Source organism: Polistes dominula, unplaced genomic scaffold, assembly GCF_049000335.1.
Source record: "Polistes dominula isolate Pdom_NZ unplaced genomic scaffold, Pdom_raw_medaka contig_27, whole genome shotgun sequence".
In the NCBI taxonomy this organism is placed as follows: Eukaryota; Metazoa; Arthropoda; class Insecta; order Hymenoptera; family Vespidae; genus Polistes; species Polistes dominula.
In genome coordinates, this window is record NW_028300906.1 from 2,651,613 (window position 1) to 2,675,826 (window position 24,214).

General features: G+C 28.5%; 1 protein-coding gene across 1 annotated transcript in view; it reads right to left on the bottom strand.

Annotated features, from left to right (window-relative positions):
• Nucleotides 1-542: 542 nt before the first annotated feature.
• Cad89D (cadherin 89D) overlaps nucleotides 543-24,214 on the bottom strand; it is a 40,298-nt gene continuing 16,626 nt past the window's right edge. Inside the window, exons 3-22 of the mRNA XM_015332804.2 lie at nucleotides 19,792-19,922; nucleotides 19,461-19,619; nucleotides 18,151-18,259; nucleotides 16,758-16,960; nucleotides 16,525-16,653; nucleotides 14,773-15,733; nucleotides 13,985-14,143; nucleotides 13,241-13,418; nucleotides 12,891-13,152; nucleotides 12,473-12,779; nucleotides 10,551-12,349; nucleotides 8,172-8,384; nucleotides 7,919-8,007; nucleotides 7,222-7,305; nucleotides 7,052-7,120; nucleotides 6,057-6,257; nucleotides 4,716-4,919; nucleotides 3,825-3,992; nucleotides 2,960-3,321; nucleotides 543-1,645 (exon numbers count right to left, since the gene is read on the bottom strand). Of these exons, the coding sequence (XP_015188290.2) occupies nucleotides 1,614-1,645; nucleotides 2,960-3,321; nucleotides 3,825-3,992; nucleotides 4,716-4,919; nucleotides 6,057-6,257; nucleotides 7,052-7,120; nucleotides 7,222-7,305; nucleotides 7,919-8,007; nucleotides 8,172-8,384; nucleotides 10,551-12,349; nucleotides 12,473-12,779; nucleotides 12,891-13,152; nucleotides 13,241-13,418; nucleotides 13,985-14,143; nucleotides 14,773-15,733; nucleotides 16,525-16,653; nucleotides 16,758-16,960; nucleotides 18,151-18,259; nucleotides 19,461-19,619; nucleotides 19,792-19,922 (5,819 nt within the window). The 3' untranslated portion in view covers nucleotides 543-1,613. The remainder of the gene's footprint in view (nucleotides 1,646-2,959; nucleotides 3,322-3,824; nucleotides 3,993-4,715; nucleotides 4,920-6,056; nucleotides 6,258-7,051; nucleotides 7,121-7,221; nucleotides 7,306-7,918; nucleotides 8,008-8,171; nucleotides 8,385-10,550; nucleotides 12,350-12,472; nucleotides 12,780-12,890; nucleotides 13,153-13,240; nucleotides 13,419-13,984; nucleotides 14,144-14,772; nucleotides 15,734-16,524; nucleotides 16,654-16,757; nucleotides 16,961-18,150; nucleotides 18,260-19,460; nucleotides 19,620-19,791; nucleotides 19,923-24,214) is intronic.

A 24,214-nucleotide genomic window follows, 5' to 3' on the forward strand; every position in this document is an offset into this window, starting at 1 on the left:
TTCACGTTTTATCCTTTTATCTGACACATTTAAACAACCCATTCTGCTGAATAAATCTCTATTGTCTTATGATCTTCTTCATCCGTGCATTTCATTAATCCACCGAACAATTCATAGATAGACGCTTATGGCAGCCCTTTTGTTAAGGATCGGCATTGACCGATGATGATACGACAGAAGGAGCAAGAATTTTCTTACACGTTTTGAGTACGTCTTAATTAAAACACCCACCATCGCGGTGATTTGAATCGCGTAAAAGACATTCCTTGATCCTTTTCGATCAAGGCTACGATGACGATAAATTGCTATGACGAATGTGACCTTGCTAAAAAGGTAGTAATAATTAACCAACACCCACAACGTACGTTTAGAAAATTTGTTTGATTGATTTGAATATCATTTTTAATTTGTTTTGTAATAAAATGAAAAAATAAACAAATATATTTTTAAAAAATTAAAAATAACTAATAATAAAATATAAAATATAAAAAAAGAAAAAATATATACATAACGTCTTACGTTTTATAAAATACATTCCTAGATTTAATATACAAATGTATTATTATTATTACATTTACATACATGAAACATTTACATTTTACATTTACATAATACATTATACAATATCTACAGATATAAATAATATTTAACAGGTAATCTTAAATATTCTTAATTTATTTTATAGGATTGTTATTCAACACGTTGAACGTGTAGATAACAATGCGATCGTCATCGATAAAAATACAATTAATTCAAGAAGGAAAACCAACGAGACATAGAGATAGATAAAAAGATAATAAATTGATCGTAAAAAGTGAATATGAAAAGAAAAAACAACAATGTAAAATCGTGTAATCGTAAACGTTCAACGTGTTATAATAAAAATCGATTAAAAAAAAAAAAAAAAAAAAAAGAAAATAGACCACTTGTAGAGAGTATCGATAAAAATCGTGTACATTGAGATGACATACAACAAAAAATAATAATAAAAACTCGTGTATATATCACTTTTATATACAGAAAAATTAAAAAAAAAAAAAAAAATAAAATGATCAATGAAAATGTAAAATGTTTAATGACATTTTTAACTATCTCAAATCATAATGACGTACGAGTTACTTTGGCAACGAAAATGACACGAACGTCTAAGTAATAGGATGCACTTATGTACATGAAACAAAAAATACACACTTTCGAGGCATAGATACAAGATAAAAATAAAATAAAATACAGTAATAATAATATTAATAATAATAATAATAATTAACACATTTCTGACATTAAAGGGCCTCCTCGAACACATCCTTCTTAGTTTGCCAAGAGTTTAGTTTAACTCGAAACACGTTGAAATTATTCTCACTTAAGTTGCATACGATTTGCATTATATCCTAACTGCATATCACTCGAGAAGATTCCATTCCAATTAGCATTGTGACCTGTACCAGTAGCAAACTTTGCGTGTGGGTGAACTAAAGATAGGAAGAGAGAGAGAGAAAGAGAGAGAGAAAGGATAGATACAACAAGGAACGTGATCGTACATCTCAACGACCGTTATTTCACCTCCATCCTTAACGGAGGTTCTCCTAATCGTCGTGAAAGAGACCGAATGACTTTTAATACAACATATGGCTGTTTCTCGTAACACCTGGGAAAAGAACAAAAAATATATCATATATGGTACAATCTAATAAAAAGTATCTCAACATATTTTGATATTATATTATCAAATATAATATTTGTTATAATAAATAACTTTTTTTTATCTTACGCGTTTATTTTTTATTTTTTGGCGATTGACAAAAAATATATTATATATGGTATAATATAATAAAAAGTATAGCAACTTATTTTGATATTGTAATATCAAACGTAGTATTTATTATAATAAATAATTTCTTTTTTATCATACGCGTTTATTTTTTATTTTTTAGCGATTCTGAAATTGCACATGTTCTTTTTTTAAATATAATATATATTATTTTACTATTTTATGAATTGGTTCGTTTTTTATTTATTTTTTAATGTTTTACTTTAAAATTTATTTTTTATTTTTTTAATTTAATTTAATTTAATTTTTTGTTTTCTATTTTCAATGAAACAACAACGAAAAAATTAAAGCGCATAATCTAATAGAATAATTTGATCTTCTGTCTATAAAATAATTGAATATTCTCTTTTGTATATATTAATATTAAAATTGGTTTGTGTGATTGAAAAAACTTAAGATAATCGACAACTGATATCGTGAGATATGACGCACGATTAAAAATGTTAATTAGTCATTTAATTAACTGGCACCATCGTGACGATCCAAAGAAGAGTAAAAAAAAAAACGTTTAACAGAATGGAAACGAAAGCAAGTCAATGGCATTTTAAAATCCACAATTGTAAACAAAAGTGAGGAAAAAGACACTTGCGCGAGTTTCATGGCCGATTTAATCTCGAGACTAACCAACGAACGAACATTTCTTTTTTTTTTTTTTTTTTTTGAACAAATAGGAAAGTGAACGAAACGATTATATACCACGTCTCTTTTTTTTCTTTTTTTTAAACAAACTACCATACGTCGATCAAAAGATGTGTCAGACACACAATCCGATCAAACGAGATAGATTTAACATTATATATAATATATATATATTATATTTAATATTATAAATATTAATTTATATAAATTTATATAATATTTTTATTTAAATATAATATATTTAAATATAATAAAGATTATATTATATTATTATATATTATTAATATACGAATATTATATTATAAATTTAATAAATATCAAATATATTTAAATATAATAAATATAATATATTATAAATTTAATAAATATCAAATATATTTAAATATATAAATATTATATTACAAATTGAATAAATATTAAAATATATTAAAATATATAATTGAAGCAAATAAGATTTTCCATTGAAATTTTAAACTTAATATTAAAACTTACTGTGCAAATTAGAAGTGTTAGGTAAAGAACTTGCTAATGGAAGTTCCATGCCAGGGTGTTCATGGATCACAGTTTCGGTAATATTGTTTTCAGCTTCGGAATGTGCCCTACGATGTTCTCTGCGTCCACGTCCATCATTTTTTCGTCTTTTTTCTGTCGTACAACAACGTTGATCCCTTTGCAATGTCATTTCGTGCGAATACATTGATTCCAAATTTGTAAATGAATTAAATCTTTGTCGTCTTCTTGTTAACGCTTGATTAGCCCTTCTACCAACTACGCTTGATGTTTCATGATTGTTACGATTTAAATCGTTACTTCGTTCACGACGTTGCAATGATTTCAAGGAATCCTCGTAACCGCTGCAAAATTACAAATAAAAAAGAACAAATGAGCCATTTATTTTGAAATTGGTTAAACTCCATTTATGTTTGAATCGAGATATTGAAGTGTTTGCGTTTCAATGCAATTAAAAATATACGAGTCATACTGCTTAAGTGTATCTAAAAGTGTTCAATTTATAGTTCCTATTAAAATATTGGCAATTATTAAATAAACAAAATAAAAACATGTATGCATATCACACAAGTTAGAAATGAAACCTTCAAAAAACTAAGTTTCGAAAGAATGAGACGAATGCGAAGTATCAAGAGTAAGATAATTTTGTAGGATTTTTTTATTATAATATTGTTACCATATATATCAAAGTTTATTCTTTCAAATCACACCCATTTTAAAGAAGTTTTCACTTCAATAATTTGCATTTTCAAACCACGAATGCAGTTAGACCATTTTCAAAATAAACGGGCACAAAAATAATGTATCACTTTGAAATGGGATAAAATTAAAAGCAATCGTTACTTACTTGCTACTCTCACCGCTCGAAGGACTCGAGGAATGACTGCAGTGACAGGATGCTCGTGCCACGATTCCTGAATCCTGACCACTGGAATGCAAGGACGTTGCAGATGCCTCGAGGCCTTTCGTTGTACCTGTCGTTCTCACGCCATGTTTTATACTGTTACCATTCATCCTGTAAAACCACAAATATACAAACGAGAATAATAATAGCATAAGTCTAGTTTAGTTTAACAATTAAAAAGAACTTTCACTTTGTTTTTTTAAATAATACACTGAAGGATATTATAATTAATAAAATGGTTAAGCTGGTTAATAAAATGATGAAAACACAAAAAAGTTTATCTTGAAAGTGGGGTTTATATAAGTCAAATCATACTCATCAAAAATATTATTTAAATAATAATAATAATGTTAATTGGGATGATACTATGATTCTACTAGATATCATGTCTGTTATCAATATTTTGAAATTGAATTCAACGCAAAACCTTCAATAGAAATATAAAAAAATGAACTTAGGTCAATTTCAGAATAAATTTCATATTAATTTGTATGGTTAGGCTGGTTAATAAAATGATGAATAAGTTTATCTTTTAAGTGGAGTTTATACGTCAAATCATACTCATAAAAAATATTATTTAAATAATATTATTTTATACAATATATTATAATATCATATACTATATACTATTATAGTATAGGATATTATATATAATGATATTATAGTATATTATAATATTATTTATGATACTATGATTTAACTATATGTCATATCTATTATCAATATTTTGAAATTTAATTCAATGTAAACCCTTCGATATAAATATATAAAAAATGGAGTTATTCAAATATTTTATTTAATAAAAAAAAAAAACGTAAAAATAATGAAACTCACGTGTGAAATCGTACGCATCCTGGTCCATGATCGCAGATACTTTGTCGTCTTGGTATATCGGTACAAAAAGGTTCTGGGTCGTAACGAAGGCCATCAACGAAGGTTGGGAAGAGTGCTGGTTTCTGCAATGTCGAGTCTGCCAAAGCAAAGCCAAGTGGACCACCACCACTGCTGGAGAACATGGCCTTTTCTCGTCGTCTACGACTAACCAATTGAGTTCCAGAAGTCCATTCATTCAAAGTTCGACACATACACACACTCAAACACACTCAAATACACACAGATAGAGGTTGGAACAAAATCAACGATGATATGAAGAATGACCATTAAAGAAATTAAAAAGGAATGGAAAAAGAATAGTCAAAGAAATGGAGAATGAACATTTTCTAAATTGATTTAACCACTTGCCCTACAAAGACGTGCCATGCACGTTCAGAGGCTTTTGTTTCAAAACTGCGAATGACGTGTACACCACGATAGATGATAGGCGTGGTAAATAGATTTATATCAGGATTGAGCAACCTTTTTTAGCAACGGGCCTATCGAAATTTTGAAATTTTTTTTGGCGGCCCCAAATCACACTTCTTAATAGTATTTAAAATGCAAGCATGGACACTTTGCAATCATATTGCATGTTGGAACAAGTCGTATTAATTTGGTAGAACTTAATATATTAGCGGAAGAATATTTGTAATATAAATAAACGCTTGGCGGGCCTAGGGCCACGGCCTAGGTCACATGCGGCCCTAGAGCCGCGGGTTGCTCACCCCTGATTTATATTATTTTCATCATATCAATCCCCAATATTGTAAAATGAAAAATAATAGCAAACTGAGTGATATTGTTTCGACAAGTGCAATATTGTATCGCACGGCACCGCAACCGTGAAGTTAAATCGTAGGACAAGTGGTTAAGTTTACTATGTTTTTTATTTTTTTTTCCATATAGTAGTAGTAATAGTAGTAGTAGTAGTAGTAGTAGTGTTTGACATGCTCCAGAAATATGATTTTATTAGAAAAATTTGATCACCTAACATTCAAATTATTATTTTTTTTTAAATGCATGATTAAAACACGTCCACGAAAAAAAAAACAGAAAGAAATAAAGAAAGAAAACGAAGAAACAAAAAACAGAAAATATTAAGGTTGTTGTTGAGGAGATTTTAGTTTCCTTTTGTTTTCCCATTTTTCAACAAATTTATATGAAAAATATTAGTAAATAAGAGTCATTTGAAAATGAATGGAAAATGAGAAAGAAAATTAATTCGATATCGTCGTGGTAGTATCCTCGATCGGCGTAGAATTGTTTTGAGATGATCGAGTTAAACCGTAATCCTCGTACCGTTTATTCCTACGAACGCAGGTGACACAAAGGGCTGTTACAAGGGCACCAACGAATACGACGCAACCAAGTACGACTACACCAACTTCTAAAGTGGACAGCATGTAACGATGATTTTTTCTTGATGAATTTCCAGTTATTTCTAATACACGATACTCGTCCAATTCACGTTTTATTTCCACCTTCTTGTTGTGAAAAACGCTGTTAACAAAAAAACAAAAAAATTAGAACAATTTTCTTTTTTTGGGAGATTTTTTTTCCCCTTTTACAAAAATTCCGTTTCATTTTGTATTTGATCATTAGAAATGATATTTCTCAGATTTTTTTGAAGTGAAAACTTCTTTAAAATAGGAGTGATCTGAAAAGTAAATAAACGCGGTCGGTCAGGAAACGAAGCTATGAAACGGAGCTATGAAACGGCTGCTATACTAAATAATGAGAGAAAAAGAGACAAACATATAGGATTGAACCTACGAGAGAATGAGACGGAATATATACCCTACGGACTTATCGGAAATACCCTACGGACTTATCGGAAAAAACCTCACTACTTTTCGGAAAAAACCTCACTACTTTTTCTTTACTAGAGAGGTGTTTACTACACTAACAGAGGTGTTTAGTTACCATGCATTTTTTAGTTACCAGAAGCAACTCGTCTCATTTCTTTGAATTGAGAATTTGCTTACTGTGTAATATGTTATCTATTTATATATGTTTTCAATAAAACGTATAATAATTTTTGAATGTGATAACAATAATATAATAATAATATTATAACAAATAAACCCTACAATTATCCTATTCCTGATATTCTGTAGTCGTCTCATTCTCTCGAAACTTAGTTTTTCGAAGGTTTCACTTCTAACACGTGTGATCTGCCCACATGATATTTTTTTTATTCCTGATATTGTTTTTTTCTTTTTCTTATAAAAAAGAAAAAAAGAAATGTAGCAATAAATTGAATCCATCAAGAAAATAATCGTAGGGATTCTTACTTATGCAAGGTATCCATGTCGATCATTACGTTTAGATGGGGATCTATGGCATATAGGTAGATGTCGGTTCTGTAAAAATAAAAAAATAAAATACAAAATTGCTCTACGTGCTGATCACAAATCAGTCTCGGCAGAAGTGAAAGTGAAGAAGGAAGATTTTTAATACTTACGAAGTTGTGTCGATCAGATTCTTTTCAATATGCGGCTCAAGCTTCCTGACACGTACATCGAGTCCCGTGATATTGTGCAGAACTCTGAAATATGAGATACGTTTTCACATTTAAATCGAGGGAAAACGTGGGGAGGATTGGATAGGAAGATGATAATGATGGGTTATGGGGAAAAAAAGAAATACGAATGCAACTTCTACGAACAATTCTAAAATTACTTGAGAAAATGTGTCGATGTGTTTTTTTTTTTTTAATTCCATTAACCCTTCGAATGCTGAATACTTTTAAGCTAAAATTTTTTGTAGGAACAGAATAATTTATTATTAATAGGATTCTAATAATAAATTGTATTAATAATTAAAGTTTTTGTTTTTGAATATAATTTAAATTAATGATTACAAACACAAATAAATAACATTATTATTATTATTATTATTATTATATATTATTATTATACTATTATATATTATATATATTATTATATTATTATATATTATTATATATATATTATATAATTATATATAATAATAAAAATAATAAAAATAATAATAATAAATTTTAAATTATTTTAAATTAATATTATCAAACACGTATATGCTTTGATAGATCACTTTGATAATTTTTACCAAACGCATATATACGTCCATAGCATTCTAAGGGTTAAGAAAAAAAAATATTTGAAATATGTTCAACTTACGCTGTAAAATTATCCAAATGTGGTTCGATGTCAATAGGTTTTTGTCCGACTACCATGACAACTTGTTTTTTATCATCCAACACGTACACCTGTAAGAACAAAATGAGTATAAAAAAAGGCCCATATAATTTTGCAAGAAAACACATTGGTCGTAAGAAAGTATCCCCCCATATCCTCCCCGTTTTTTTGGAAAGGACCTTGACCAAGAGACTTTGTAACAATAAGAAAGGGAGAACAAAAAGAAGTAACTAACAAAAACGTTGGCAATGCCACTGCGACCATTCTCAGCTCCACGTCTATCCGTGGCCTTGACGTCAAAACCAAATACACGTCCAGAGTCACGAGTAAAACTGGCCACAGACCGAACTTGACCGCTTAGTGGGTCAATGGCAAATCTCGGCGCATCTTCTCGTCCAAGAATTTGATAACGAACTTCACCATTTATACCGTCGTCCGGATCCTCAGCCTAAAAAAAAAAACCAAAAAATATTAGAAAGACTGATAAACAAATTATTCTAAATTTATATAATAATTTTGTAACGTTAAAATAATATATTTGTTTAACCCTTTGAGTGCTATAGATGCATATAAGCGTTTGATAAAAATTACTAACTTTATCGTTCGTGTATCATATACGTGTTTGTTGTTAATATTAATGTAAAATAATTTAATATTTATATTAATTAAATTTAATTATATTCATAAACAAGAACTTAAACTATTGACCCTTTGCACTTCGTTGCTATCAATTATATTTATATATAACATAAATGTAAATTTTATTAAATATATTTTTTATATTTAAATATAAAAATAACTATAAGAGAGTTATTATAACTACTTATATAGTTATAAGTAATACAATAATAGTCACGTGTCAGTTGCTGCACTTTACACTTGAGTAAAAAAACATTCGGAGTGTAATGGCGTAAATATAATTTATTATTAGAATCTGGTTAATAATAAATTATTCTGTCCTATAAAACATTTTAGGTAAAAAGTTTTTAGGTAAAAGTTTTCAGCACTCAAAGGGTTAAAAGGATAAAAAACAACATTTTTATTTGCTTCATTCATTCATTCATTCATAATTACAGAACATACGAGTGATTTGAAGATTTGTGAAAGGAAAACCATGTGGTTCACAACAAGAAAATTAACTAAACCCAGTTTTCTTATCGCGAATTTATAAAAAAATATCATGTGGGCAAATCACACGTGTTAGAAGTGAAACCTTCAAAAATCTAAGTTTCGAAGAAAGAAATACACGTTTGGCAAAAAAAAACATACTACTTCCTTGTTTATGTTGACCATACTTTTGTCGCATACCTACGTGCTTATCTCTTTTTATTCTTTTACCCTTCTATCGCTCCTACCTACAAACATTTCGAGTATCGAAAGAATATGTGTGTTTACGCTTTGTAGTATGCAGTCGCACACAAACACACACATATACAACCAGGAGCGATAACTACGAAGCATAGCATAAAGAGAAGACCGAAAATAGGAAAAACTGTATAGCTATATTCCGTCTCATTCCCTTGCAATCTAAATCCTATGTTTGTCTCTTTTTCTCTCATTATTTAGTATGGCAGCCGTTTCATATCTTCGTTACATAGCTCCGTTTCCGTTTATTTACTTTTCAGATCACTCCCATTCTAAAGGAGTTTTCACTTCAAAAAAAAATCTTTTCAAGGTTAAAAATAATAAAAAGTAAATAAAATATTGTATCTAAATGGATAGGACATTGACAATTTTTTTTATTTCCTTTTTTTTAGTCACCTCTATCTAATTAAAGATCTCTGAGATAATTGTATTTGCATTATCGTTCGTGCGACAAGGTAATCAATCGTTGGGCAATTGCAATTGGTGTTTGTCGAAGTGGCGCTTTCGTTTCGTTGAAAGAAAAAAACTATAAATAACACGACGGAGAAAGGGAAAAGGGAAAAAGGGAGAGCAAATAAACTCGAATATACTCGGTGTACCTATATATATATTACGTATATGAATTTTTTTCTCAACCAACGACGACGTTTTGCTCATCAAAGCGATGATAAACGATGAGAAAGATAGGGAAAAAATGTAACAAAAAAAATTAAAAAATAAAAAAAACGTAGAAGATGAAGAAATAATGAAGAAGGAGAAGGAGGTGGAGAAGGAGGAGGAGGAGGAAGGATTTTTGCTGTTCTATTTGGACCGATTGTTCGCGTCTCGTTATAATTAAAAAACGTGCTGAAGGAGAAAAGGAAAAAAAAAGGAAAAACAAATAAATTGTAGGCAGGAAAAAATAAAAAGGGATACATCGAGAGACATACATATAGATAGATAGATAAGTAGATAGGTAGATAGATAGATAGATAGACAGATAAGGAACAAAAAAAGAAGAAACGAATTAAAGAAAAGTAGAACAAAACTAGGACAGGTCGTATAATAAAGAAAGGTTAGTGAAAAAAAGAGTACACAAGAAGGCAAAAAGGAAAAACCGAAATGAATTAAGGTCGAGTCACTTTGTGACAAAGAAACACACACACCCACATACACACATATATTTACATAGGAATAAGTGGACAGATAGATTAAGACGCGTGCGCAGAAGAACATGCAAGTTTCTAATGATGATGATGCGTATGCTTACCTCAACTTTAATGACCTCGTAACCATAGTGGGCAGTGGTAGGTATAGCAGCTAGGATGGGTCTTCCCTTAGACTTAAATCTCGGCGCATTGTCATTGGTGTCCTTGATCCTGACGACGACCCTGGCCTCGTTAGGGGCGAGACCATTGAGCCTCTCACCGACGACCGGATAGATCATCACGGGCATCCCACGACCGAGCTTTACCCTATCGACCCTGACCTTAACCTCGTACCGATCTCTCATTTCCCTGTCGACGTTCGTAATCAAATACAACGAACCGTTCTTAGGATCTATCGAAAAATGATCTCTGCCATCGGTTCCATCGGCAACGATGCTGTAACGTATATGATCATTTTGATAACCATCAGCTAAATCCAATTCAGTTATCCAAATTGGTGATGCTGTGTTTTCTTCAACCTCGACCTCGTAATATCGGTGCCTAAACGTTGGGATCTTTTGAACTTCGTTAAACGAATCATCTTGATCATCTTTTTCCATTTCTTTGTCTTCGTCATTTTCATCGTCATCATTCTCGTCGTCTACATTAATGATATCAACATTTACTATTGCAGTAGATGTCATACTAATCGGTGAACCAAGATCACTAGCTGTTACGATTAATCGATGATTCTTTATACTCTCATAATCGATATTTGATATAGTAGTGATCGTACCTTCTTTACTATCTATCGTGAAATATTGTTTCTCATCGTTACCTGGACTTGCCAGATCGAAGAGAATCAAACCATTACCATTTCCTTGAAAATCAGTATCATTCGCGTAAACTTTAGCTACGAACGTACCGATTGGACTATTCTCAAAGATGGATGTACGATAAACCGGTATTGGTATACCACGATCGTCATTATCAAGCTCGTTATAATCATAGAAACTTGGGGCATTGTCGTTAACGTCCAATACGTTAATTTCAATTTCAACGGTTGTACTCAAAGAAGTTGAACCATCGTCACGTGCAAGTAAAATTAAACGATGAACTGGTATCGTTTCTCTGTCAAGTTTGCCACTTATTTTGATAATACCATCGCGTGGACCAACATCAAAGATCCAAGTAGAATTGTCCTTGTCATCAATATCATCATCGTCTCGAGCACCAGAAATGATTTCGTAATTGACGTTAGCATTAATACCGTAATCACTGTCAATAGCACGAACGGTTCCGATAGGGTGACCCATGTATGTACCTTCAGCAATGTCGAAGGAATACCAGGATTGATCGAAGACAGGTGCATGATCGTTCACATCAACCACGTGTATTCTTATAGTAATGTTATCGGTAAGGCCACCGCCATCTTTAGCAATGACAAGCAAACGTACATTTCTCTCAGGTGGTAAAGCACGTGACACCGAAATTTCTGCATTTCTTGAATCCAACAAGAAATATCTTCGACTTATCAAATCCTGTTTTGATTGTTTCGACATAATTGACGTTGAATTTATTTCACCAGATATTGTCTCGTTCTGTATACTGTAAATGATTTCAGCGTTAGATCCTAAATCCTTGTCCTCCGCTAACAATCTAATGATCGGTGCACCAATCGTTACATTTTCTGGTACCAAAAGTAACGGTGATTTGCGTTCATTCGTACGTCTCAATGTTTCATTGTTTTCAATCGATGACGAATCATCCATATTATTTTTATTCATTAATGATTCTTCGTCAGGTTGATTTGATACTTTAACACCTTGATCGGGTAAAACGATCATGCGAATAAATTTGGGTGAATTGTCATTCGTATCGTCGACGATGATTTTTAAGTTTGCGCTTGACATCATACCACCTAAAAATTACAATTTCAAATTTATGATTAATTGAATATACTTGGATGAAAGAATGTTTATTTTCGAAATGGAACAAATTCTTATCGAATAGAATGAATTATTTGTTTATTCAAAATTCTTACCACCATCTTTAGCTATTACTTGAAGATCATAGTTTTCTTTTTCCTCGCGGTTCAAATAATTCTCTTGGTTGTTACCCTCGAAATATACTCGAGCATTGTTAGGATCAATTCTGAATAATGAACTACCTTCTCCGGTCAAACTGAAAATAAATTCTTGATTAATACCCTCGTCTTTGTCAGAAGCTGCAATAGGATTGGCCATGGTAACTTCCGTTCCGATTGGACTGTTTTCTAGAATTCGTCCTTCGTACGATGACGAACTAAACACAGGTGAATGATCATTCTCATCATCGACAATTACTCTTATCTGAAATATACCCAACATAATGTTACGTTCGATTATTATAAACGTTTAAATAAACTATCATTATACACTCTATGATCTTTGAAAAATAATGAACATAATGACAACTCTTACTTGAATAACTTGTAATCCTTTAGAACCTTCTGCTATAACAGTGATACTATAATTTTGTCTAGTTTCACGATCTAAACCATTGGGTGCATATAAGGTACCATCTTCCATGATACTAATGTCAGGTACGTCCTGTTGATTGACTATAAAATAACTTGTAGTAGCCGAACTGCTAATTGTACCGTTATTAACTAAAACTCGTCCTATGTACGTCCCTGGGATATTTTCTTTTGCATGGAATATTATTGGTGTCGTTGTTGCACCTCTAAAAAAACAAAAAAATCGGAGTGCATTGATTTGTATATAAATTTCTTTTAATTAAATCATTAGATAGTGTGTTGAAATAAACTTACTTGGTAAAAGCACCCCTCTCATCGTTAGGATCGACAACATGAATGGAAACGTTGGTTACAAGTGTTAAATCCCTTTCGTCAGTTACAACACCTTCGAAATCGTAAATCGAACGATCGTATCGTTCGATTTCATCCACCACCGTTATCGTTCCTGATCTTTCCTCAACAGCGAACGGAACTGAAAGCCCATTGGATATGCATACACCAGGTGTTACGTATTACCATCAATTAAAGTCAATTTTATCTTTTTTTTTTTTTTAATTTTTTACAAATATTTTCAAAGTGATCTTTAAATATTCTAAATTGTAAAGTAAAAGTATTGTTAATCGATTTTTTTCTAATTTTAAATTCGATAAGAATTAATTCCAATTTTTTTTTTTTTGTTTGATAGAATAAATAAAAATTCTTTTGTGTTATATTATAATATATATTATATAATTAAATAGTATATATATATAGTTAAGTATATATACTAATATATATACTTATATAGTTAGTATATACACTAATTAATATATAATATTATATTAATACTTATATAATTATAATTTATATATCATAATTTGAAATATATTTTAAAGAACAAACTCATGTTGAAAAATAAAATTGGATAATAAATAAATTATTGATTATGAGATTAAGAGAATTTGACACCGAGTTATAAACAAAAAAAACACGAATCTAATGCAAGGAGGTAAATTTTAGTAATTGTTCGTTTGTTTATAACAATTGAATTAAAAGTACCTCCTTCCTGATAACTATGAAGAAGATCGTAGATAAGATCGCTCGTCTTAACGGCATCGTTTATACGAATCTGGCCAACGCTGGTACCAACTGGGACATTGGCACCAACCCAAAACTCATAGGGTGCTCCGACGAAATCGGGTTCCCAAGAATCTGGTCCTGAAACGAGATAGATCGGAGATCAATAAAAGAATAAAACAACAGTCAGAGTTTGATTGATCTTTTTTTTTTAGGGGGGCTCTTTTAAAGAGCTATCTTATTTAATCATCATACAATTTGTTTGTTGGTTTGTTCTAATTGATTTTGTGGTACATAATAATACATTTGTATCAATTACAACGACGTTTTGCTTGTGAGTTACATTATATCAAAATGAATTCACACAGAAAAACGAGAGATGACAAAATATTATTATTATACAATTGTTCAAAAGTTTATTTAAATAATATGCATAAGTAATAAGAAGGTTTTGTTAAGACATACGAAGTAGATATCATAATTGTTTTTACTTTCGATGAATATTAAATAAATTAATTATCGTAAAACGAGTGTAAGCCTAATATGATATTATGTTACATTAAAAACACATACATTTACACACATGTACAGAGATTCTTTCGCATTCTTACACGCAAAATGATTGATATATTTATATATCCTATGTTTAATGGCTGATGGGGTCCTGTATCTTTTTTTTTTTTTTTTGAAAAGCATCACATCCTAGGTCGAAGAAGAAACACGTTGCGTATCATTGAGCGTATAAGAAATCGAAAGAAGAAAGAAATTACCGTCAGGACGGAAAACATCGATTGTAACAACGGCCAATGAGAATCGCCTTTCACTCGGATTCGCTGGTTGATCAGCAGCCTCGACAAATATCGCGTGCCTTCCCTCGACGATAGGACTTTCAGCTACGGTAATAACACCTGTCTTATCATCAACCGCAAATGGTGGTACACGTTTACTAGAATTTCCTGGTTTTTGTAAAGTATATTTAACCAATCCGTTAATACCAAGATCTTCATCAACTGCATGAACTTGTCCAAGTACTGTACCAATTTTGGCATCGGCACGTGCAACCAATTCGTACAAATTCGCAGGTACGAATACGGGATTATTATCGTTAGCGTCCAACAAACTAACGTGAATGTCTACCGACGAATCATTAACACGTTTACCATTTATCAAAATCACATTTGGTTTTTTCTCAACAGCGTAAACTTTCATTCTCAAACGATTCCTCCTTTCCCGATCCAATACGTTTTGATCTTTGACAGTTAACCAACCGGTTTTGGGATCAATCGAAAATGCACCGGACGGATCGTTTAAACGAAAATCAAATTCACCGTTTTCACCTTGATCCTTGTCATGTGCTATCACTTGTAATACGCTAAAGCCATTTGGAAGATTTTCAACTATACTTATGTTGTACAAATCAACTTCGAATTCTGGCAAATTATCATTCAAATCCAATACTTCGATTTCTACTCGTGCCATTGACATTTTTAATGGATTGTCGATTTGCGATGCATGAATTTGTAAGGTAAATTTGTTATCAGGAAGATTTCGTTCGTTGTCAAGATCTATTGGACGTTTGAGGAATAGCGATCCGTTCTTTGGGTCCAAATGAAAGTAACCATTCTCGTTTCCTGATATTATGTCATATCTTATAGACACGTTGATGTCGTGATCACGATCAACAGCATGAATCGGTGTCGTGAAGTTGATTTCCTTGAAAATCGGCTTATCCTGTTGGAGAAAGTCAACAGAAATATTGATAAAGGAAGAATCTTCTTTTTCTTTTTTTTTTTAATAAATCAAAAGTAAAGTAATAAATCATACTAATAATTGATTGAAAGATTTCACGCGAAGATACAACGAAATGACAGCAGAGTATTATATATATTTAATTTTAATAATTTTATTTAAATAATTAATCCGATGTTACGTAAGATATATTTTTTTTTAAATATCAAATAACAGTTTTAACACGAAATGAATGAAAATTAGTTGCATTTAAGTTAAATTACGTGTAAAAGTACATCCTAGTGAAATATTCATTAACTTGTCATTATATGTTATGACGTATATAGTGTAAAAAGTAACACGCAAAGTGAAACCATAGAATTGTCATGTGAAAGTGATGCACGACGTTTAAAATATACTTTCGTTATACTATTTTAACGAGAGAAAAAAAACTTTCTTTTAATTATAGTTTATATCTATTATAGCCAAGAATATGTCAACGTACTATCTCGTTGTTATGTATGTATTAATATTAATTTTTTAATGAGTAAATTAATTGAAAAAGAAAAAAAGTAACATCTTATATTCATTTACTTTTGTATTTTGTTATAAATAATTATAAAAAAAATAATATAATTATATTTATAATTATCTATTATATTATATTATATATATATTATATTTAATTATTTATTATATTATATTATATTATATTATTTTATATTATAATTATATATATTATATTTATTAATTATATTATAAAAAAATAATATATAAATTATAAAATATCTTACCGGCATTGGATAAAATTCGTATATTTTAGTTTTGTAAACTTCACGAGAAAATTTCGGATCTAAATCGTCGTTATCAATGATCGTTATCTTGACCGTTGTTTTATTACTCTTAACGGGTATACCCCGATCCTGAAATTGAGATGAGATCAAAATCAATGTTAAAGAGTAATCATTACTAGAATAAGTATCAAGGATTCTGTCGTGTGTGTAAGAACAAACACACTATTACTCACAGTCGCTGTGATCACGAGCGTGAACTCGCGATCACCGTTATCGTAATCCAATGGTTTACGAAGTATCAAAGCTGTTCTATGACCAGATTCGAGAGAAAATTTGCCTTGATCGTTCCCTTTGACTATAGCGTAATGAATATCGCTGTTTGGTGTATTAGGTTTGTCCCCATCTATGGCACGAATTCCACGAAAGATTGTTGCACCTAGAAAAATTTTTAACCAAAATGGTTTTTTCTTCTTTCCCATTTACGTTTGTTTTGTTAATATCAATTGTCTTGATTGTTAATTTGTTTTTTTTATTATTATTATTATTAAAATGTTAAAAATTAATTCATTTATTGAAGAAAGAGAGCAGAGAGCATGAATTTCTATTTCTTTTCTTTTGGTTCTTTTAGTATTCCAACGAAGACAAAATAACGAAATTTGGGCAAAATTTAAGGATTAAACGATAATGGATCCTGAGGAAAGATTAACGGAAATCCTACTTTGTTATAGGTCAACGAATTCACCGTAATCTCGTTTAGAATTCTCGAGGAACAACGAGAAGCAAGGCTTCGTGGATATAGGAAGTTGAAAAACGTTTTATTCAATAAAAAAAAAATTTTACGAATCTACGAGATAGGAGAACAAATCTGTGTTATTCAAAGAATTTTTCTTCTGATAATAGTGTTGTGTGTAAGTGTGTTCATTTATCTCACCTAAATTATTATTATTATTATTATTATTTCATTGTTTCAAATGAATGATAATAATCGTAGAAAATAAAAAAAGAAAAGAAACAAAACAAACAAGTATATGCGTATGAAATCTTATATACATTTTATTGTTATAAAATGCAAACTATTAATTCAAGTTTGAATTTATTTCAATAATATTCTACCATGAGAGAGAATTTAAATGGTCATGAATCTTTCATAGTAGAACTAGTTTTCAACTCGACAACTATAATTTGTCTTAAAACGAAGCACATGCATATATATATATATTTTATATAATATTATAAGTTAAGGTATTTTATATTATTATTTATTAATTATTTTATTAAATATTTTTTATTATAATATATTATTTTATATAATATTATAAGTAATTTTCATTATATTATTATATTAATATATAATTAAGTTACTAATAATTAACCTATATATATATTATAATAAAATATATAATAAACATATAATATAAATAAATATATAATAAATTATATAATACAAATATAAATTAATATATTATAATATATGAATTTACATAATATTATAAGTTAAGGTATTTTAAGAAGAAAACAATAATTCGCGAAATAGACACAAAAAGAAAAAAACTTCTTACTTATATACATACTTAAAAATTAGTTAAAATAAAAAAATAAAAATTGGTAAGTTAACTCATCTCTTACCGGTTGGCGTGAGTTCATCGACTGTCACGTGATAAGGTGCATCAACAAATTGTGGTGCATGATCGTTAATATCCTCAACGTAAACCGTGACTGACAAATGCGACGATACCTGAAAAGAGAAGAAAACAAAACCACTGATTAAAATTATTTCCTTCGTATCTTTAAAACTTGTCCTTGACGAAAAAAAAAAAGAAAATCTACGTAGTTGAAAGTATGTCACATTGAAAAAATTATTCATGACAAATTAATGCTATAGGTTAAATCGTAGTTAGAAAAAAAAAATAATAAAAATGATCATGCACTCTCCGAAACGGTACTTTTCACATGGTTTAAAAGTATGTTCAACGTGTCATGTAGTTAGGCACACATGCACATTTTCTTGAGAGAAGATAGAAATTTATAATACGTTATCATACAGATTCTGAATAGATGTAACAGATATATACAGTTAGGTGCTTAGCTGTATCAGCTTTATGGATTATTTCAATCTTTCTCGAATACTTTAATAACTTATTGTTTTTATTCTTTTGCTAGAATATTAATCACGCATCGATGAATATTTTAAAACTAATATAAAACAAAAACCAAAATTATATAATATATTATTAAATATAAATCATATATGTATATTTAATATAATAATAAATTAATATAATAATATATATTTAAATATTTAATATTTATATATTTATATATTAAATATTTATATATTTATATATTAATATATAATATATATTATTATTAATTAAGTAATAATAATGTAATATATAATATATTATAGTTATTATAATATTAATCTATTATATAATATTATTAATTTATTAATATTAAAAATTATACTCTCTATATATTAAATATAATTATTATATTATAATAAAAATTAAATAAATAAAATTAAATTAATATAATTATTATATTATATTATATTAATTTGAATATAATAAAATTATATCATATATAATATTATATACATAATATAATACATTTTATATATTATGTATAATATATATATATTTTTTTTTTTTTTGATAATTCATGCCAAGAAAAAGAAAATCTTTCAAATAAACGTCGTTTAACATAACACATTCCACCTAAAATCACTCAAGTTACGTAAATGTTGGCTATTAAAGCATGACGAGATATATAATAATAATAAAAAGAACATGTAACAAACGACATTTATTCGGTGATAACTTTAGAACGTTATAATTAGCATCTAAAGCGAAAGTCCAACATATTGAAGAAAGATAGAAAAGAAAAGGAAAGAAAAAAAAAGAAAAAGATACAGTAAAATCTATTTAAACATTCACCAAGGTGTCCCTGCCATCAGTGAAGTCACAGATGACCCGGAATTTGAGTAAATTTCTCGGTGATTCCGCGTCCACGAGATCTTCCAATGAATGTGCTAATGTCACAGATACATGAGTACCATTAACGTCTTTGTATGAAAAAAAACGACTGTCCTCTTCCTGTAACATTAAAAACACACGTACATAACATAAAGAAACACGTTTGAACAACATCAATCCTTTTCATTTATTACTTTTTTCTTTTTGTTTCAAATGAAAAAGACCTCCTCTTACCTAAATGAAAGTTCAATTATGAAAGGAAAGGTTTAGAAAGAAAGAAAGTGAAATGTACCTTGTCGACGGGTATAATGGTAAGACGATTTCTAGGATGAGCTTCCAATGATAAAATCTCTGAACCTTCTCGTAAATTTTCTGGTACTCTGACGAATTTTAAATATTCGCCGATTGGATAAAATTGACATCCTGTAATGTAAATTAATATTAAATAAATTTATTTAATATATTTTTTGTATTTTAATATTATTAGTATTATTAATATACTATATTTATTTTTATATACTACCATATATAAATATTAAATACTGTTAATATACAATAAGTTCGCATGGCTCAGTGAGGCAAGTCACCATCCAGTAATCGTATGTTCCCGAGTTCAAATCCCGGGGGTGAAAAAAAAATTCTACGTCATATTATAATAAATAGTACCGAAATTCGGCAACAACTTTTGACATCTTATCTATATCTACTATTAATATATATAAATATTAATACTTTAATATATAACATAATTTATTATTATTATTTTATTACTATTATTAGTTATATTATATGGGTTTATTATATTAATATTATTAAGTATATAATATGGTATTATACTATTATTATAGTATTTTATTATTTATATATTAATAGTATATTTTATATATATATATATATATATATATATATATATATTAAATTTATTTGTATATACTATTATATATATTTATTATATATTAAAATAATATATTATATAATATACTATTTATTATTAATTATTATTATTATTCTATTACTATTATTAGTTATATTATATTATATTATGTAAATATTATTAATTATATAATATAGTATTATACTATTATTAGTATTTTATTATTTATATATTAATAGTATATTATATATATTTATTAATATATTAAAATAATATATTATATTATATAATATACTATATTTATTTTTAATATACTATTATTATTATTGTATTACTTTTTATTAGTATCTTATTATTTATATATTTTTGTTTTATTATCTATAATTGCAAATAATTATTAGATAATTAATATCAATTATATAAGAAAATCCTGTTACATGTAAAACAGGTTAATATGATTTTATAGGAAAATCATTTGAATCTACTATCGGTAGATTGAAATATCGAAATTGATAAAACCGCGCCCGATTTACATTGCATATTGCAATAAATTATTGATTCGTAAGCTACCAAAATACTCTAATTAATTTTCTCTGATTGAAGATACTGCATTTTGCATTGATCAATTAAATTCTTAAACGATCTGTTATCAACAGAATAAATGTGTTAACAATCTTCAATAATATTCGTCATTTGATATTCGAATAAAACAAAGTACGATGATCTTACATAGGTGTATATATTCAACGAAAGACACACGTATATTCACATGAACACTCACATTAATTTAAAAGTACAACATTCGTATAATATACTAGCATCGATCGATGTTTCATAATCGTTGCTTTAACCTTTCACAATGTATTCTTTTTTCCTTTCAGTCGTGCGTAAAACGTCATTTTCTCGAGCAGTTAACTCTAACCGCAACGTGATACAACCGATACTATTAAGAAAAAAAAGAAAAAGAAAAAGAAAAAAAAAGAAAAAGAAAAGAATTAGTATTTGAAAAATTGAACGCACAATTAAAGGTAACTCGTTTCATGCATAAGTTAGTTTAATTTGTACGTGGGTTCTGTTCTGTTTTTAATAACAGAAGGTTATTGGTGAAAGGAATCAGAAAATTATTTTTCTTTTATTTTTTTTTATTTTAAAATTTAACGCGAATTTAACATAAACCGTATTATTTGTCAACTAGTTCATTAATTCAAAATAACCAAACCAATTTTTATCGTTGTGAAGAAAATCATTCAGCGTGACCAGAGATAAACCAGTTGGATTTTTCAAAACGATTTTTTTATTTTTCTTGTGACGTTAAACACACACACACACACATATACACACAAATTTCTATTCAAAAATTTGCGTTCCTTCGATTGGAACGCGTCCTTGGTTTGTATTTTTTTTATTTATTTGTAATACAGTGGGATTTAAAAGAAAGGTAACAAGAGCAACGTTACAGCTGAAAATTCAATTAAACGACGTTTAATGAAAATTTAACCTGTAAATTTGTAAATTCATGTAAAAGCTAGACCCACGCGTTTATTCAGATTCTATCGAAAGTTTTAGAAATGGCGTTAGAAATTTGTAAATAGATGATTCACGATAGTTGATCGCAAGCACACGGTTAAATTGTAACCGAGAAAGTTTTAATAACGTAGGAGGAGGAGGAGGAGGTTGTTTTGTTGAGTTACGCAAAATGTTAACGGAAGAAGAAGAGGTCTCGAACTGCACATACACCTGTTGTACCTTTCTATATGGATTTTTTCTTTATCGATTTCTCATGGCTGTCATATTAAAAACGATTAATCAATATAAAACAAACCGATCTCTAATTATCCAAAATGAAATGATGGATTATTTAACTCTTTGAGTGCTGAATACTTTTAACTAAAATGTTTTATAGAAACGGAATAATTTATTATTAATCAGATTTTAATAATAAATTATATTTAATAATTAAAATTTTTCTTTGTGAGTTTCATTTAACTTTATTAATATAAATATTACATTATTTTACATTATTATCAATTTAATAATAATAATAAGTATATAATATATATTATAATAATATTAATTATTATATTATTTTATAATATTATAATATTATTATTATAATATTTATTAATATTTAATTTATTTATAATTAATATAATATGATAATATATATTATATATATATAATATTAATTAATATTATTATTATTAAATATAATAATATAAATAATAATAATAATAAATTTTACATGATTTTAAATTAATATTAACAAACACGTATATGTTTCGATAAAACACTCTGATCATTTTTACTAAACGCATATATGCATCCGTAGCACTCTAAGGGTTAATGTTAATATATTTCTTGTATTGTTCAATTAAAAAATATAATAAAAAAAAATATGTGACGTACCGACTTGTAACTAAAAAAGAAAAATGGTTAATTACGAGTAATATACTACTAATTGATTAAAACATTTTGTTTGAAAGAGAGCAAAACAAGTATGGTGTGCGAAGTAGGATTTTAGCACAATGCCGATCACGAAGTCCCACACACAAGGTATATTTTCCAATTAACTTATTATACTTCTCGCGTGCCGAAGAAGAAAACATGAAGAAGTTTTCTCAGGATTGTATCTTTCAATGGGTGAAAATAGAGAGAATTAATGGATATTAAAGTTGGTATATTTGTTGTACCACACCGATTACCACGATACCATACCGATCATTCATTCATTCATTCGTTACAACGCCAAGAAATGTACAACTATTTTCATCTCTTTTTTTCCACCCTATATATACATATATATATTATTTTTTTTTATATTCTTTACATATACTTTTCCTTACGAGATACTTGGTGAATAGTTTCACTTTAGTATTCACAATAAAATTGTAATAATTTATTAATTTTTTTAATTTATTTTGTTTGTTTTTTTTTTTCATTTACTATCCGTTCTCCCCTTACAAAAGTTTTTCAACGATGTATAAGGGGAAACTGGAAGGGTGAGGGGAATAGGATATGGGAGGGGAAAGAAGTTAATCGTATTAAAAAGTAGAACCGGGAATATTTTAGCCTCGATAATTTTACCTTTTACTTTATTAAATTGAACTTTTCCCAAAGTTGGGACTGGTTGTGTTACTCGTCAAGCGTGTCAGATGGTTATAATAAATTACAGGAAAGCTGTAAAATCAGAAACTCTTTGATAATATCGAAAGGGAAACGAGTTGGGTTACTGTTACTCGTGTGTTTTATCGTTCAATTGGTCATAACAAGTTTTTTTTTTATGTGTATGTATATATATATATGTATAATATAATTACGTAATTTATACTTTATCTTAACTGCACTTATGCAGAAGCAATTTTTGTAAATGTGTATATGTGTATCTAATTATGCAATTTTATGTATCTATGCTCGTTAAATCAAGATATTTGTTACCACGTGCTATTTGATGCTTTTTAAAAAGAGATTAATAATATTAAACCGATACTCTTAGGTGAATTTCACTTTAAGCTTCGCAAACAGGCAATTTCACTTTAGCTAGGACACGAGATGATGAACATGATGATATAGCGTTAACGTAATGCAACGTAATCGAATTCATCCGGTTATTCGGGAAACGACGAAAAGGTCGTCAGTTTACTAACATATCCTGACACAACGTGAATCGTTAGAATAAAAAAAAAATAAAGAATATTAAATATATAAAATATATAAAAAATATATTTTATATATTTATTAAATTATATTAATTATATTAATGTATAAAATATTTAAAATATATTTTGTATATTTATATATTTTAAATTATAAGCTAATAAACTCCAATTACAAACCAATAAAT